The 17,627-nt window shown below is 43.1% G+C and overlaps 1 protein-coding gene across 9 annotated transcripts in view; it reads left to right on the top strand.

Annotated features, from left to right (window-relative positions):
- Nucleotides 1-17,627, top strand: part of MROH1 (maestro heat like repeat family member 1) — a 183,653-nt gene that overhangs the window by 103,379 nt on the left and 62,647 nt on the right. For 7 of the 9 annotated variants that reach the window (XM_069097030.1, XM_069097031.1, XM_069097028.1 and 4 more), the window contains 10 exons: nt 629-775; nt 1,022-1,048; nt 3,101-3,223; nt 3,655-3,734; nt 4,245-4,356; nt 4,609-4,704; nt 6,377-6,481; nt 8,632-8,767; nt 9,739-9,851; nt 16,839-16,991. In XM_069097030.1, coding sequence (XP_068953131.1) covers nt 629-775; nt 1,022-1,048; nt 3,101-3,223; nt 3,655-3,734; nt 4,245-4,356; nt 4,609-4,704; nt 6,377-6,481; nt 8,632-8,767; nt 9,739-9,851; nt 16,839-16,991 — 1,092 coding nt within the window. The remainder of the gene's footprint in view (nt 1-628; nt 776-1,021; nt 1,049-3,100; nt 3,224-3,654; nt 3,735-4,244; nt 4,357-4,608; nt 4,705-6,376; nt 6,482-8,631; nt 8,768-9,738; nt 9,852-16,838; nt 16,992-17,627) is intronic. The other 2 variants (XM_069097027.1, XM_069097034.1) reach the window with 2 other exon arrangements.

Below are 17,627 nucleotides of genomic sequence, written 5' to 3'. Positions count from 1 at the left end.
AAAAAACTCCTGGTCTAGCTCAACTACTTAATTTCAGAGATGAGGACACAGGATCAGAAAAGGGGGGCTGGCTTTCTTAACATCAGAACTAGTGAGTACAGGGCTAAGTAACCCTAGCTTCCTGACTTTTAGTTTAATTCTTTTCCCACCATTCCACACTGCTTCTGAGATGATAATTTGCTGTCTTCCTTTGCCCACCAGCTGTGATGTAGGTTTTTTTTTGTTATTCCTATTTTCTACTGCATCCTTTTGCTTTAATGCAGGCAGATCATTTTTGCAGCCTTTTTCCTCCTTCCTTAGATCTCCCCTGTACTCCTGTACTTCCCTACAGGCCTTTTCTGTACTTCTCATTTATATTTTCCTGACCTTAAGCACTTGAATAGAGACAACCTGTCCATCAGTGTTTGGAGTGGGATTTCTCCTAAAAAGGAGATTCACTTTCTACTACCCAGTAATATTTTAATTGATTGAATATTCTCTGTCCTACTTGAAAACAACTCTTTTCACCTCCCTTTTTCTCCATCTTTTCTTTCTTTGGGGGGTTTATGGGAACTGGGGGCAACCCTGGGAACACAGAATAGCAGATATGTGTTTTGAGTGTTTGTTGATCCCTCCTCTGTCCTGTCAGGACCGCAGTGATACTGAAGTGGACAAAGTCAAAAGCACACTAATCCTGTGCTATGGGCAAGTGGCAATGCATGCCCCTCAAGAGCTGGTGCTGGCTAGGATTGAGTCCGACATACTCAGGAATGTCTTCCAGTACTTCAACACCAAGGTGGGGATCTGGACAGCTTTTGCCCAGGGAACAGGGGCTTGGAAGGTGGTAGGAGGGTGCCAGCCTGGAAGTCAGCTTCCGTCAGGAACTGGCCCATCATGGAGCCCTGGTTAGAATGGGGCAGGCCAGACAAGGCTTAGCAGGGCAGGGGATACATATGATGAAACCCCTAGGCACTTACTTAAGTATTTGATTATACCAAAGTTGCTCATTTTAATTTTTTGTTTTACTTTTTTTGTTGTTCAGGTTCTGGGAATAAAGGTAGAAACTAAGGTACAGTGTTGAGGAATTAAAACTGAACTCTCTGTTCTTCCTTTGCTGTTTCTGTTTTTTCCTCTGTACTTGGTAATGAGCATCAAGGAGGAAGGCTCTAGGGGAGTACTTCCTTGGTGCTGCTGGCTTGGGGACCTGTGTTCAAAAGGAGGCAACTGAATATTAGAGGAAATTCTTTCCACCTTCCCCCCTCTCCCATTGCCTTACCCAGCCTTTCTGGGGCTAGGGTTGGCTGGAGCCTGTGGAGTATGGGTGGGGGTGGGCCCACAGACATCCTTGCTCTGTAGATATTCTTGCCTCCCTTCACCTCTGAACTTCAGTGATATATGTAAAGTCTACCTTGTTGGCCAGGCTTTTGCTCCTCCCCTTTGCTCAGCCTTAACCCTGTCACTCAGGGTTAGCCAGCCAGAGAGATGGACAAAATGCTGTCTCACCTCTAACTTCCCCACTGCTTGCTTAATACCAAGTCCCCTGAGCCCCAAAAGAGCTTCGTAAAAGCAACTGAAAATGGCATTTCAGGCTATCCTTGGATCCCTGTGTCAGGCCCAAGAGCCCATGCTTCTCCAAGCTTCATTAATGTGTTTCCCTTCTGGATTTGTGTTGGCACTAACCTAACAAGAAATGGCTTCTGTAAAATGACTGGGGGTCTCTTTCTTTGGGACAATTGGGCCATTCTCTCTAAGAACAGACCAAGCCTCCTGGCTCCTGCACCTTTGCTTCTGTACTGCCTGGGGGATGCTTAGTGATTGGAGCAAACCTAATGGATATAATTAGGTAATGACTATTGAGGGGAAGGGGTGGTAAAGGCAGGAACATGAATTGGGATTAATGTCTCTCTTCACTCGTTTCATAGATGCCTAGAATGTTAGAACTAGAAAGGATCTTAGAAATCCCCCATTTCAACCCTCTTATTTGTCAGAGGAGGATTCTGTAATTAATGGAATTGCTGAAAAGGCCTCCCACCCCCATCCCCAAAGGAAAACCACTGGTTGAACAGCCTTTTTTGGTGTTGGCTGGAACTGCCTTGTGCTACCCAATAATCCCCATGTGATGGATAGGTTCCTGTTAGTCAAAGTTTCCTAGGGATTAGGATGGACAGGTATTGACTTCATCCTTTCTGTGGGATCTCAGGAAACTTTTTCTAAACCTGCCCTGGTAGTGTCTCTCCCCCCTTCTTACTACCACTAGGCAAGGGTGCTGACTAGGAGTACAAATCCCCAACTTATTTAGGGAATTACATTTAACTCTTCTTTCTTCCCTTCATTAGAGAGTGATTTATACATATTTGTATATGTGTATATACACATGTCAAAGTGGAAACATGGCCTTCCTTAATAATGGACACCTGATATATGACTAATGCCTTAAGCAGGAATTTACATCTTTGCAAAAAGGTTTAAGTGGTAACAATAATATCTTATCACAGGCAAAGGTTTTTTCTTTCATCAGGGACTGAGGAAGCATTCCCCAGGTTAGGACAGGACTGGACCTCATAAAGTGAATGACCCCTGGGTTTGGGGATATTGATTCATAGCAAAGCTGAATATCTTTGGAAGCAGGGAATGAATCACTTGTCCTTTAGAGCCCTGTTTGGTGCAAGTCCAGACCTTCAAGATAACTAACCAGAATAAAGGAGAAAGAAGGCAGCTTCCTTTAAGTCCCCTTTCCTAAGGAAGTAGAGAATATCTTTGCCTTTAGAGAAGAAAAGGCCATAGTTCTGCACTGTGGTAGTAGTCAGCAGCATTGTATGATAGAGACCATTTATGCTACGTTCTGAACTTAAGCCTTATTTATTATTCTCCATTTCAGGAGGTTGGAGAATATTGTTCCCAGTCTCAGGGACCTCAAGTATTCTGACTTTAGACCTAGACTTTAGACACTTAAATGACATTGAACAAAGAGCTGAGACCTCCTGTCCTTAGATTCCTTTGTCCCACCTGATTTAGGCTTGTGTGATTGCTGTTTTTGGTGGTGCTAACTGGCTCTGGAGAGCCTGCTGGCTGTTCCTTAGTGCCTCTGTTCAATGTTTTCCCCTGGTATGTTTGTCATCAGGACTTAACCCTGAAGCTGTGCCTCATTCGGAGCATCTGCATGATCAGCCAGGCCATCAGTAAGAGTGTTCAGTCTTCTCCCTTCGTCTTCTCTCAGAAAGCAGAGTTGGTGGCTCAGATGATGGTGAGGCAAAACCAAGCTAGAACTATTCTTCAACTTAGGGATGAATGGGCTTTTCATAGGGGGTTCTGGGAAACCCAAGACTTCAAGGTAGTTGAGGCTGATAGTGGAACTTGTTAGGGATTCTGTTGAAGAAAGGAGAAGATCTTTTGCTGGGTTGTAGAGGGCCTACATGGAAGCCAATGCAATATATTGGGAGGTGTGCTTGGGATTCATTGGGAGGGTCTGTGAATTTAGATGGGGGTTTAGGAGTTGGAAGGAAAGAGTTGAAATGTACCTATAGTAGGGAACAATAGGGACCTTCCACAACAGGGGATTTGTCTCTGGAGAGGACAAGGATGTCTTCTAAAGAGGTGAGCAGTAAGTGGGTCGCATAACAGGAAGAGAAGCCCTGAGACCAGTGCTGAGGGGCAGTTCTGGATTGCTTTGCTTAGGAATTTATCAGAGCAGAGCCCATGGACTTTCTGAAGACAGCAATACGCAAGAGAGCCATGATTGCCTGCACTTACCTATCGTATCCTTTCTCTTTCCTCTGGGTGGTAGGTGCTAACTGAGTTGGGGAAGAATGTCTGTTGAGACTGAAGTGATGTTAGCAGACTGTTACAGCATTCTCCAATTGGCCTTAGAGCTAGGGACACATCTCCTCTGTGGCCACAGGTGGCATCAGGTGCCTTTACTAAAGGTTCTCTCTCCTGCCATAGGTCTCTCTTTTTATTTTTTGTCTCCCTTTGCCTTCCTTTCCTTCCACTGTTCTCCTCTAGGCACTGATAATCAATGAAAACAGAAGAATCTGATACTGTCCAGATCTTCTCCTCTCAAATAGGGCAGATGTACTTAACCTGTTTACATGGCTATCTCTAAAGTACTAGGTCTGATACAAGTAGACCCTATTGTGCAACAACACATATCAGGGTCCCTGACTGTCCTATAAAAAAGCTCCTATTGTGCTCAGTCCTTAAAAGTCCTATGGAGTGGAGATGAGATTTCAGGTACTCCCGGTGGGCTTCCTTGACCTACTTTCAAGAACATTGGAGCCTCCACTAGAAGAGCTGGACAAAGCTGAGTTGATCCACAGCTGCTTACATAGTGTGTTGGCCCTTCCTTCAGATGCTGGGATAACCTCCTCCTGCCAGCAGGTGTGATTGATGGGGGGCCTGAGCAGACTTAACCATGGAGCTTCACTTGGGGTGAGGGGCAGGGAGTGGCTAGAATTGGCTTCATTGCTTATTCCCAGGTTAGTGGGGTATACTGTGGTCCCTGGAAGGTACTGTTGTGGCCTGGGATTTGGCTCCAGTATTAAGTATTTTCCTCTTTCCTCCCTTTCAAGGCTCTTTGGAGGGAAATGGGGGCTTTTTCAACCAACAGAAGTGTTACTTTTCTTCATCTAGACTCTGTACTTTGATACTATGACTGCGCTCATGGATTTGCTGACAAGCCTTCTTCTTCGAAACTTAACTCCCCAAGGCCTGCAGAACATGTTTGAGGTATGATAAGGTGGGGTGGTGAGCTCCATCACAATTCCAGGGAGTCCAGACAGATCTGGTCCCCAGCTCTTGGGATGGTTTTCATTTCTTTTAACATGAAGTATGGGACTTATCTTGTGCTTCCTCATTTAGCCAGGAGCTATAGGACCATCTGGATAGCCAGTTCCTCTGTTGCTTCCTTCATGGGCCCTTTATCCCTGTATTAGGGGGAGCTAGGTGTGTTCCAGAAGGATCCCTCCAGATAGTACATCTTTGAGGCAGCAGGCATTCTTGACTAGAGTCCTAGGTAAACTTTGTCTAAAATGTTCACCGTCTTCCAGCCCTGGTTCTGGAAGATTCAGAGGAAGGGGATGGTTATTCTATGCCATAGCGTCTGAGTTGGAAAAAACCTTTGAGGATGTGTAGACCAATCTGTATCTGAGCAGGAAACTTGTACTAGACTGTTGACAAGGTTGTCATTCCATTTCTACCACAGGATCTCTAGTAATGGGAAGCTTTTCCTGAGGTAGTACTTCCTGAGGTAATCCATTCCACTTTTGGACAGTTCTAATTGTTAAGAAGATCTTCCCTTATATCAGAGAGACCTCTACATCTCTAAAACTTCTCATTACTTCTAGTTCTACCCTCTCAGGCCAAGTAGAACAAGCCTATATGTTCTTCCACATGATAGTCCTTCAGATACCACTCTCATGTTACCCCTGAGTCCTATCTTCTTCAGGTAAAGCTTTATCTTGCTGTTACCTAACACCTCATGGGACAGTCATTTGGATGGTGGAACTATACATTTTTGAAATAAAAACCCCTCCTCCTAATCTTTCTGATTGTATTTCTTTCAACAACTGAGTTACTAAAACTCTCGTCCCTAGTGTGACTGGACTTCAGGGGGAACATATAACCCAGTAGCTGCCTCTCATATGTCCCAGAATGGCTTTGGTTTGGTGGGCCACTGAAACAATGTCCAGGGTTTGAATTTGGGCATGGTCATGCTTCTTCGCTTTCCATCCTGCCTTTCTGGATATTTTCACTACTCTCATATGTAAGGTATAGGAGCCAAAATGCTAAGACTTAGTTAAGTTGTATCAATACAAACCTAAATGGGAGAGCTAAAGGCTCCTCACTGAGCTATTGTTTATACTTGACTCTCATGTGTTCTAACTATTTATGAGAGCTTTGTCTGTCTCTTCATTAGATGTTGAAGCCACAGTGGGTAAGCCTATGGAGATACTTAAAACAGGATGGTTGTGGGAATCAGGCAAACCAAGAAGTTAGGGATGGTACTCATGAACAGATAGCCAGGACCATCCTTTTTAGGTCCAATGGCAAAAACCTCACTCATGGGGCTGCTTATCAAGGTGTGGGTCAATTGAACCCATTTTGGCTGGCAGAAAGGAGCTCTGAGAGTCAATACCTTACCAGGAAATTATATAGCACCTATTTGTTTTCAAGTGCTATCACCCGGCTCCCACCCATAGTTCTCTAAAGCTGGAATTGGTATTGTATTGGAGCTGACTGAGGGGCTGGTACCCAAAGGGAGACATGCTCAGCTCCTATGAGTAATTCCTATGAGTAATGGTTCTTCCTGCTCAGAGCTAGGTCCTCTGCTTCTGAAATCTGTGTCTATCCCCCGTACCTACCTGCATCCTGGCTCTTCTCTTCCTTGTTCTCCTTCTAGCATTTGACCCCATGGATCAAATCCCCCAAAGGACATGAGCGGGAACGTGCCCTTGGCTTGAGTGCCTATCTGCTGCGCTACTTCTTAGAACATTTGAATGTAATTGTAAGTATGCCTGCATGCCCCCCAGTTACTTCTAGGCCCCACATCCAGGTCTGTTCCCTCATGGCACCACTATCTATTTTGCCTCCAGAAATGTTGGCTACCTCCTCCCTCCCCAGAGTTGGAAGGGACTTCTAGGGTCATTTAGTCCAAATCTTTGACGAGTGCTTGTCAACCTGTGCTTGAAGACCTCCAGTAATGGAGAACTTACCACTTCCTGAAGCAACTCATTCCACTTTTGCAAATCTCTAATAGATAAGAAGTTTTCCCTTAAGTCTGCCTATGCTGTCTTTTCCCTGATTGCCTAGATTCCCTTTAGGCCTATTTTTCTTTGTCCCCTCTGTTTACCCTCACTTCTCCTGTTTTGTATACCCTGCCACATTGCATTCCTTTGACCTTCCTCTTCATCTTTTTTCTCTTCCCTGCCTTTCTGTTGAACCTTCAAGTAACGTTTATGTCTAATTGGAGGGTTGAGGATAGGGAATGGTCCCCATTCCACCTTTCAGAAGAGGCATTTTACTAATTCAACAAATATTTACTGAATGCTTGCCATTTGTGAAGTACTGTGGGGAATGCAAATGACAGTTTCTGCCCCAGTAAGTTTATAATATCCTGGGAGAAATGGAATTAATTACTAATCATAGTATAAGACACCATAAGAGACACTGAAGTTCTTTGGAAATTCAGGGGAAGAGAGTTCACTTCTAGTTGGAAGGATCCAGGAAAATGTCCTGGAGGAGAGTGACATTTAAGCTGGCCCAAGAAGAATGGTTAGGACTTTGATAATTGAAGGTTTCGAGGGAGGTAGAAACATGAGTAAAGGCAATCAAGAGAGGAACAGAACAATTATATTTGAGTTGTGGCTTGTAGTCTAGTTTGGCTGAAGCAAAGAGTCATATATAGGTACTGCTCCCCTCATGGGAGATAAGGCTAGAAAAGCAGGTGGGGACCTAGAAATGGGAGGTAGGGGGTACCAGCAATGCTCGAACTATTTTGGACTTGATTCTGGAAGGAGTTGGTAGGTATCGTTAAAGGTTGATAAATAGGGTAGTGACTGATCAGACATGCATTAAAATGTATTAATCTATACTATTGTGCTATAAGAAATTATGATCAGGCAGACTTCAGAAAAACCTGGTGCTGAATGAAGTGAGCAGAACCAGGAGAACACTCTACACAGTAACAGCCACAATATGTGATGACTAAATTTGATAGACTTATCTCTTTTTAGCAATACAAGGATCCAAGAGGGTCCAAAAAGATCCAAAGGACTTATGATGGAAAATGCTGTCCACATTCAGAAAAAGAACTGTGGAGTCTGAATGCAGATTGAAACATACTATTTGTTCTCTTTTTTCTTTTTTTGTTTGTTTCTTTCTTATGGTTTCTCCCATTGGTTCTAAATCTTCTTTACCACATGACTAATGTGAAAATAGGTTCAATTTGAATATGTAGAGTCTATATCAAATTATAGTGGGGGAGGGGAGAGATGGAACTCAAAGTCTTATGGAAATGTTGAAAACAAACAAACAAAAAAAGCTGCATTAATCTGATGGCCTGTGCAGGACAGCTAAGTTAAGAGAAGCCAGTTGGGAGGCCCTTGCAGTCACCCAGATAAGAGGTGATAAGGGTCTGGACTGGAGTGGTGGCTGTGAGGATAGAGAGAAGGAGATGAATTTGAGGTGTTTACAGTAACTTAATTAAAACAAAGGTGAAATGAAAGTAAGCATTAGTAGCACAAATACACTTTAACCTGTGTATGGATGTTTGAGATTTAGCCCCAGTCATGCAGTGGATGATGACTGGAGTGACTGAAGACATGGTCTTTCAGAGGGTTAACCCAGAAGAGAGGAGGAGGTTGCCTCTCACAGTTGTAACCTGCTTTTCATCTATAACTTGACTTCTCTTTCCTGAGTTTCTGGTCCTTCTGGAGCATGCTAGTATGCATAATTGTACTGGTCCTTTAGGTGAAAGTCCTGGGGCAGTGATACTTTTTTTCAGTGGGGCAAACTCCAAGATGCCACCTACACTAGCCATGGGGCAGAGCCTCACTAGGGCCCTACCTGACTTGGCCTCCCAGGTATAGGAGTGAGTGTTGTCCACAGGACTCCAAGCTGCTTTTCAATTCTTTCTGGGTTATCCTTTCTCCCCAGGCAATTGTACCATTCCATAACTTGGGGCTCCTTATTGGAATCTTCTCTCCAAGGTGTGCAGACTCACTGTCTTCTCTCCGACATGATGCCCTGGATTGTGTTTACTCCTTACTCTACATACAGTTGTTCTATGAGGGTGAGAGCCACTGGGCAGGGTCGGGGGTGGGGGGCGGCGTGGGTGAGAGAGAGGAATGGTCATTGCAGGTCTGTCTGATGAGCCACTACTGGCTTCTAATCTGATTAGTTGTAGGATCATGGATAAGACACTTCTCCACCTTGGGCCTCAGTTCTCTCGTCTTTATAACAAGAGGATTTCACTCTGTGACCTTGTGCTTATTTCTCACCTTGTACAAAACTATGCTTTCTGGAGATTTAGATCTTCTGTTGATGGTCAAAGATACATAAAGTAGGAGCAGCTAGATTTGGGGTTGAGTATATTTTCTAGCATCTCATAGCACTGTGTGTGAAACCTTTGTTATTCTTTAGTCATTTTCAGTTGTGTCTGACTCTCTGTGACCCCATTTGGGGTTTTCTTGGCAAAGATACTGGAGTGATTTGCCATTTCCTTCTCCACTTTGTTTTGTAGATGAAACTGAGGCAAAAAGGGTTAAGCGATTTGGCCAGAGTCACACAGCCAGTAAGTGCCTGAGAATGGATTTGAACTCAGGTCTTCCTGACTGCAGGCCCTGTACTCTATCCAGTGCACCACCTAGCTGCCCTTGAGTGAAAACTGCCAGCCTTTTTTAGAGTCCAGTATCATATGCCGCCCAGTCTAGTCCAGTTCATCACATAGCTACCTGAGAATGCCACATCGGTGGTAAATTGTTGTGGCTGGCTTTCAGGCCTTTCATTTATTGCTTATTTTTCCCTTAGTCTTGGTGTTCCCTACCTAATGCTTATAGAAATAGGAAAAGAAATGTCTCTCTGAAATACCCTGGAACCTGGAGGAGTCCATCTGGCCCCAGCTGTTTAGCTTAACTTTATGGAAGGGTTGCCACCAGGAGAGGGCACCCTGATTCCATGATTTAGAACTTCCTAAACTGTCTGTGTCAGACTGGAGAATGGCTTTACTTAGGCTATGCTGATGAACCTTCTTTTCTCCTACAGGTTTTGCCCAAGATTATCAGGATGAAGTAGCAGAGAAGCTCTTATCTCTCAAAGATAGCCTAAGTGATCCCGATGTCACTGTTCTCTTCCATACCTGCTACAGCATTGCCCAGGTAACAGCAACTAGGACTAGTCCAGTGGAACAGTGGCTGATAAAGGCTCCATAGCCAGCCTGTGAACTGCTTCAGCAAGGAGTTTTACTTACGCAAGACTCTGCCTATAAGAACATGAGAAGCCTTAGTCAGGTGTCAGTAGGTTCAGTGAATGGGGAAAAGAAACAGGTGGGGTACCTGCTTTCAGTAGTTCTTGTGGGCAGAGTTAGACCAACAGATGTGTCAGGCAGGGCAGACAAACAAACTCTCCATGGCAGAATTATCTGGGAAATTCAAACCAAAATGTAATAATTCCTCTTCATCAGAACCCTCTACAGGCTTTGTCTCTAGTGACTACAGATAAAGAGATACCAAGGTCTGAGTCCACCTTTGAGACCATACAGTTTTCATCCCTTGAATAATACCCTTCTTCCCCCTGAATGGAAACCTCAAGGCAATACTCGTTTGCTATTAGCTTCTGCTTCACCAGCAAGGGAGCTTGGGCTACATCAAAATTCAGGAAATTATCCAGGGATTCCTATACTTTTAGTTTATGACCCCCTCACTACTCTGTCTGGAGCACCCAACTGGTAGGGGTTACTTAACAGCCAGTGGGATAGGGACATTTGTCAAAGCACTTGACCTTTCACCCAGGGTTGGAAGGAGCATGTGACCCTGTACCTATTAGCCTCTGGAAGATCAATATAAGCTATAGATTACAGACATGGTCCAGCCTAGGGATCTTTTGTTACCATCTGTCTTTTCTGAGTGAACTACCAGGAGTCCCCAGGTATAGGATTGTAGCAGTCTAATATAGTCCTTGGATGCGGGTTTGCTCTGGTATGATCCACTTCAGAAAGAGGAGATCAGACTGCCTGGTTGAGAGTATCTGGTTAACAGCATTCTTGGCTGCAGCTGCCACCTGGAAATGCTGGAGCTGCTAGGAAGCCAGGAATTGTACCAAAGCTACAGACTTCAGTGGGGAAGGGCAGAGAAGCCCTCTTGCCTGCCATACCACATGTTTGGGGCCCAAGAGATTTATTTAGTTTCCCTTCTGTGGATCATCTAGCACCCTTTCTGGATTTAGCCTTAGTTGGTGAACTTCACAACTTGATTTAGCTAAGTGCTATGGGCAGAGGTGAGAGGGAAAAAGCAGACCTCCAAGGGTAGGAAAGCATTGTCCTACTTACTATTCAGTTATCATCCCAGCCTTTCCCCAGCTCTTGGGACCAGCCATACAAATAAAGGTCCTTGTCATTGCCTGCGCCATTTTCTTAAGCCCTGTGAGCCTAGCATGGGCCTTGAGAAATGCCATATTCAATTTAATTAAAGAAATATTTATCAAGAACCTGTCCTGGGTTTTGATTGATCTGTGCTAGACAATGGAGACTCAACGATGAAGAATCACATGATCCTTAACCTCAAGGAATTTACAAGAAAGTAGGAGGATGACAAGTAGATTTCTATAATACAACTTAGAATGCAATACTTTTAGGAGAAATTTGACAGAAAGGAATTAGAGATTGAAGATAGGGAGGGCTCATTTTCAGGTAGGAAATCATGGAAGGCCTAATAGAAAAGGTGGCAATTGGTCTGGTTTTTTGAAGGAAGAGAAAGATGTTAGTACCTAGATATGCAGAGGCCATCTCTTCTAGAGAAGATAAAATCAGGTAGTCTGGTCTAGAAAATAAGAGTGTGAAAAGGAGTAAGGGGCAATAAGGCTGGGAAGAGAGGTGGGAGCTACTTACTAAGGGCCTCTAGTATCAACATGTAGAGCTTACCTTTTATTCTGTGGAGATTAGTGACACTGAAGTCACTGGAGCAGGAATTATGTGATCAGATGTACCCATTCCCAGGAACTAAGTTGTTTTTTTTCTCATCACTTTGTTGTTTGGTCTCATCCCTTTGGTGATGAATCCCCTCAGTGCCTCTTGAACAGGGAGCACTAAGTTGATCTCTGTTGAGCTAAATGGGAAAGGGAGTACCTTGAACTGCTGTCACTGGTGATCTCACATTGGAGGACAGGATGATCTCTAATGAAGAGGATAGGCGTAGTGCCAGGCAGCAATGAATGCCAGTTGCTGTGAGTACAGGGATAGATTTCTTTAGGCACATTATCCTGCTCTACCCCCCACCATAATCTTGGAGGAAGCTGGCTCCTCACTTTATTGGGAGAAGAGGTTCTGAAGTTTCTCCCTGACATATACTCTGAGATTTGATTTTCTCCCAGGCTTTGGCCTGGATGAAATGTTTTAATGGCATCATTCTAAAACCTGGTCTGTGCTGGAAAAACTGACAGTCCACCCCTTCCTTTCTTCATCCTAGCTAGCCTCAGAGGTACCTTTGGCAGCAGATAGGGAGTCATAGCTCATATTGCTTCTTCTCCCCAACTGTCCATAATTACAAAAGTCTCATCTTATTTCAGTGGGCTAAGAGACTGGGTGCTCTTGCCTTTTGGTTAGGATCCCTCATCTCCAAAAGCCCTGAACAGAAGCTGTATATCTAGTTATTAAATGACAGGCTTCATACCAGCTACATTCTCCATGATGGCCAAATTGTAGCCATAGCCTTTGCCTTGAGCTGGGCCAGAGGAATAGGAATGCTTTGGGTCTATCTTTTCTTTTTCTTTTTTAATCTCATCCTACTTAGTGCAAATTGATGACCTAAGAGGGGAAAAAAAAACTGTTTCCTGGTGTGCAGGACCTAGCACCATCTGCCCAGCAACTATGCTCTCCTCATCCCATTCCACTCTCTGCTTTTTACCTATTGCTCAGGGAACAGTAATCGAATGAATATTAGTATTTCTGCTAGAGAGTTCAAGGTGACCTACTGTTCTATTATACTGAGAATCCCTATGACTGTGTAAACCAGGGTTTCTTAACTTCTTCTCTGTCATGGACCTTTTGGCAGTCAGGTAAAGCCTGTGGACCCCTTCTCAGAGTACTGTTTTTAAATGCATAAAATAAAATACCGTATTGAAATAGTAAGAAAAAATGCTTTTAATAAACAAGTTCCCAGGTTTAGAATCATTGGCCTAGACCAGAATTCCCTTTTTTTTGCCACCACACTCAAATGTATGTTGTAATCCCCTAGTAGACTGTAATCAGAGACTGTCTCACATCTGTTTGTATCCGTAGCACCAGCACAATACTAAATGCTTGTTGAATGACTGATTGAAGACTGTGCTCTGGGCTGTTTGAGCCTTGATAGACAATAAAACCCATCCCAGGTGATGAGTGAAAGCAAGTGAGAGGGAAATAAATGGAGTGTTCACATAAGTAGCCTTAGGTCCATCAGTGGTTTCCCTCAACAATGTAAGGAGGCGAGAATGAATTCCTCCTTTAGCTAGTGGAGCCAATATTGACCAGGCTTGTTTTGTTTGTTTTAGGGAATGAAGAGACAACTGTTATCCTTAGCACTTTTCATTCTGAAGGTCATGAGAGAAGATAAAGGGGATGGAGGGGAGGAACCTTCTCACTCCCTTGGGATTAGAGAGAAGACTTATTGAGGAGGGGTAGACATGATTGCTGTCTCCCACCATCTTAAAGGCTTAAAGTAGAAAAAGGGAACAGATTCTGGTACCAAAGGAAAGAACTCAGAACAGTGGGTAGAAGTTAGAGAAAGGTAATTTTTGGTGCAATATAAGGAAAAAATCTTAATATATCAGTTCAACAGTGGATGAAATTGGTTTAGAAGTTAGTGAATTCCCTGTCTTGGGGGTGTTCTAGCAGAGGAGATGTTATAGATGGGCTTGGTTCATTATAATAGATGGTGCTGCTCAGCTCCCTTCTAGCTCCAAGACCCTGTGATTTCCTCTGCCTGGGATGAACTCTCCTCACCTCCCTCCCTTCAAGATGCCTATATCATGTACCACTTTGTCCATTCAGTCACCAAATGTTTATTAAGGAGGGATGAAGGAATCAAGCATTTATTAAGCACCTGTTATGTGCCAGGCACTGTGCTAAGCACTTTAAAAATATTATCTCATTTGATCTTTGCAAAATTCCTGTGAGGTAAGTGCTATTATTAGCCCTAATTTTATGGTTAAGGAAACTGAAACAGAATCTAAGTGACTTGACCAAGGTCACACAGCTAGTAAGTGTCTGAGGCCAGATATGACTTGGAGTCTTCCTGACTCCATATCCAGAACTCTATCTGCTGAATCACCTAGCTATCCTAAATCTATAATTTGTAAGGCATAGTGCTAGATGCTGGAGATATAAAGAAAAAAACGACAATTCCTGCTTCCGAGGAGTTTACATCTTGTTTTTGTGAATATTTTTTATACAACTTGGCATTTCTGAATTTGTTCCTTCCCTCTTCCCTATTTATTTCATAATTGTTACAAAGATTACAAAAGAATGAAGGAAAAAAGCAGTTCAGAAAAGCCACATGAGTGCTGACTGGCAGCTTATGCTTTATCCATACAATTTATCCATAGCTTACAGTTCATCCATATCCACAGTCTCCTGGCAGTTAGATCTCTGGGGCAAAGGGCATGTATGTTTTAGTCGCTTTTTTTAGCATAATTCCAAATTAGCTTCTGGAATAATTGGAAATTATTCCAAATAATTAGAAATTTCACAGCTCCGTTGTTGTTCAGTCATTCAGTTATATCCAACTCTTTGTGACCCTATGGCCCATATCGTTCATGGGGTCTTCTTGAAAAAAGATACTAGAGTGGTTTGCCATTTTCTGCTCCAGTGGATTAAGGCAAACAGAGGTTAAGTGACTTGCCTAGGGTCACACAATCAATAAGTGTCAGAGGCCAGATTTTAACTAAGGTCTTCCTGACTCCAGGCCCAGCATTCTATCCACTGTGTCATCTAGCTGCCTTATGCATCACTAAATATTTACAATGTGCCTGTCTTTCCTGTTAATATTCACTATTTTCCTCTCTTGTCATCTTTGCCATTTTGCTGGATGTGAGATGAAGCCTTGGTTGTTTTTATTTGCTGTTCTCTTGGTGCTAGTGATTTGGAACAATGTTTCATATGGTTTTTAATGGTTTACAATTCTTCTCTTAAGAACTGTTTGTTGGGGCGGCCAGGTAGCACAGCGAGTAAGAGCACTGGCTGCAGTGTCGGGATGACATGGGGATCAAATCCGGGCTCAGGTACTTAGCACCACACCCAGAAATAACTGGCCATGTAACCTTGAGCAAGTTAACCCCGATTGCTTTAAAAAAAAAAAAAAAGAACTGTTTGTTTATATCCTTTGACCATTTATCCTTGGGGAGTGGCAAAAAACTTACATTTTACTGGAAGTCTTCCCTGAACCCCTCCAGGTGCCAAGTAGTCTCTCCTTCCTTCATTTTGTGACATTGCACTCTCTTGGGTCTCCTCCTCCTTTTCTGACCACTCCTCAGTTTCCTCTGCTGGATAATCATTTGTGCCCCATCCCTTAACCCTGGGTATCTTGCAAGACTGTCCTAGGCCTTCTTTTCTTTTTCCTTTTGCAAACTCCCTCTTGGTGATTTTATCAACAGCCATAAGTTTAATTATTATTTCTATACAGATGTCTTCAAAATCTAGATCCTCACCCCTAATTGTTGTATATGCCCAACTGGAGGTCCTATGGGTCTCTCAGAGTCAGTATATTCAAATTCAATATATTCATCCCTTCCTTCATAATTCCCTACTTCCTTATAGCATAGTTATCTTTTCCAGTTGTAGCCTCCAAGTCCTTAACTCTCCCATCACAAACCTCCTTCTCTAGATACAATCAATTAACAAATTTTGTTAGTGTTAGCTCCACAACATCTCTTACTTCTGTCTTCTTCTCTTCACAAATCTAGTTCAGGCCCTGATTACTTCCTGTCTAGATTATTGTAGTAGCTTCTTAATTGGTTTTCAGGCTTCCAGTTTCTTCTCTTTCCAATCTGTCCTCTACTTAGTTGTCAGAATGATCTTCCTAAAGGACAAATCTGACCATATCAATCCCCTGCTCAAGAAGTTTCCATTATTCTCTACATTAGATTATAAACTTCCCAGCTTGGCATTTAGAGCCCTTTATTGTCTTTCTCTAGTCTTTTCCAGACTTAGTTCACATTACTAATTTTCACATACTTTGTTATATCTAATCTGACTTTATTTTTGTTCCCTGAATTTGGCATTCAATCTCTCACCTCCCTGCCTTTGCATAGGAAGCCTTTCCTGATCCCCTTAATTGTTAGTATCTCCTTAAAGGAGAATGTAGCCTTCTTGAAGGCACAAACTTTTTCATTTTGTGACTAGTACAATGCTTTGTACATAGTAGGTATTTAATAAATGTGTGTTGAATGAGTGTGTACTTGACCTCTCATTAGATTATAAAATTTTTGAGAGCAGGGCTTGTATCTCTTTATATCCTGAGAAGCTAGTATGGTGTCTTACACATATTACACATTTAATAAATGTTCATTGAATTTCATTTAATTCTCTGTCCTCTCCAGGGGAGGACAGCAATTAAGAGTTAAGAACCAGTCTCCTTTATCTAACATATTATGTGAGTGCTTTGACTTTTAGCACACTGGGTTCCTTCATAAGTATTTGACTTTTGCCATTGACTGAATCTCAACTAGAGATTCATACCAAGTACACCTCATTTGATCAAGAGATCTCTTAGGAACCACCTACTCTCTGCTTCTCAACCACTTTACATATGGACATTAGACTCTGGTGGTTCAGATCATACTTTGCATTATTTTAAATTGCATTTGAGAGAAAAATCTGTTCGTGTGCAGAGAGATAAGCTTTAGTATTGTTGGATGGGAGGGTGATAGTTGCCATTTTTATCTTTTGCCTTTTCTTGGTCCTTTGCCACCTGGGCCACTCAGATATGCAAAGGCAAGAGTTCAGACTCCTAATTATTTTCATAACTTAAGTGGCTTCCTTACCATTCACAGTGTATAATTGGTTTTATTAGTTCTCTCACTCACTGGACCCTAACTAGAGCAACATAGAGCTGGACATTGTTTCTGAATCCTTTTTCTCTTGGTTCCCTGCCATCTAACTTTTCTTGCTACAGATTATTGGGAAGCGCCTCCCCCCAGATCAGTTTATCTCCCTTCTACTGACAACATTCGAAGGACTGAAAGACCCTGATGTGAATTGTGCACGTGCTGCCACTGTCGTTATCAACTGCCTACTGAAGGAGAGGGGAGCCGTATTACTGGAGAAGGTAAAAAACTGTTTAGGCTCAGTGAAGGAGCCTTCCAATCCTTTCTCCCACAGAAGATGATTTTGGTGTTTACAAGTCATTAACAGGAAGCCTTCCTTTGCAGAGCCCTAGTTGTTACCTGTCTCTTGGAAGTGGAGCAGGGAAAAAGTAGTGAGGTGAATGCATTTTAGGCTCATGGCCCTGTTCTTTCCATGTTCCAGGAGAAGGATCTTCCCTGCCGCAGCTCAGGGAGCTCTCTAAGAACGTGAAAAGACAAACCTCTGTAGGGTAGATCCTAAACTGGAACCCTGGGGCTTATCACAAAGTTCCCCTAAACCTCCTGGTGCTGTTCTAGAATAGCTACCTCATCCTCTATCCACCTCAGGCAGGCTAGGCTTTAAGGCAGCTTACTGCTTCCCTTTAGCTACCTTGCCTAGAGAATTTTCTTTGTTCCCCCCCACCCCCCAGAGTGACACTATTTTGCCAAGAAATAAAGCCAGCATTATCCTGTTTTGCCAAAGACTCCTGTCTTAGCTATGCAAGGAAGCTAAGGTTTAAGATCCTATCCCCCCTTTCCCTAGTCAGAAACCAGAAAAGTCTCTCCTTGCCCCTGTTTTCTTGGACGTTTTCCTTCATGGCACTGTCACTGTTTGGAAT

Source organism: Petaurus breviceps, unplaced genomic scaffold, assembly GCF_028583685.1.
Source record: "Petaurus breviceps papuanus isolate PSGF00001 unplaced genomic scaffold, PetGlider_PUasm1.0 350, whole genome shotgun sequence".
NCBI lineage: Eukaryota > Metazoa > Chordata > Mammalia > Diprotodontia > Petauridae > Petaurus > Petaurus breviceps.
Note: the sequence above shows the minus strand (reverse complement) of the source record. Positions and strands in the feature narration are given on the sequence as shown.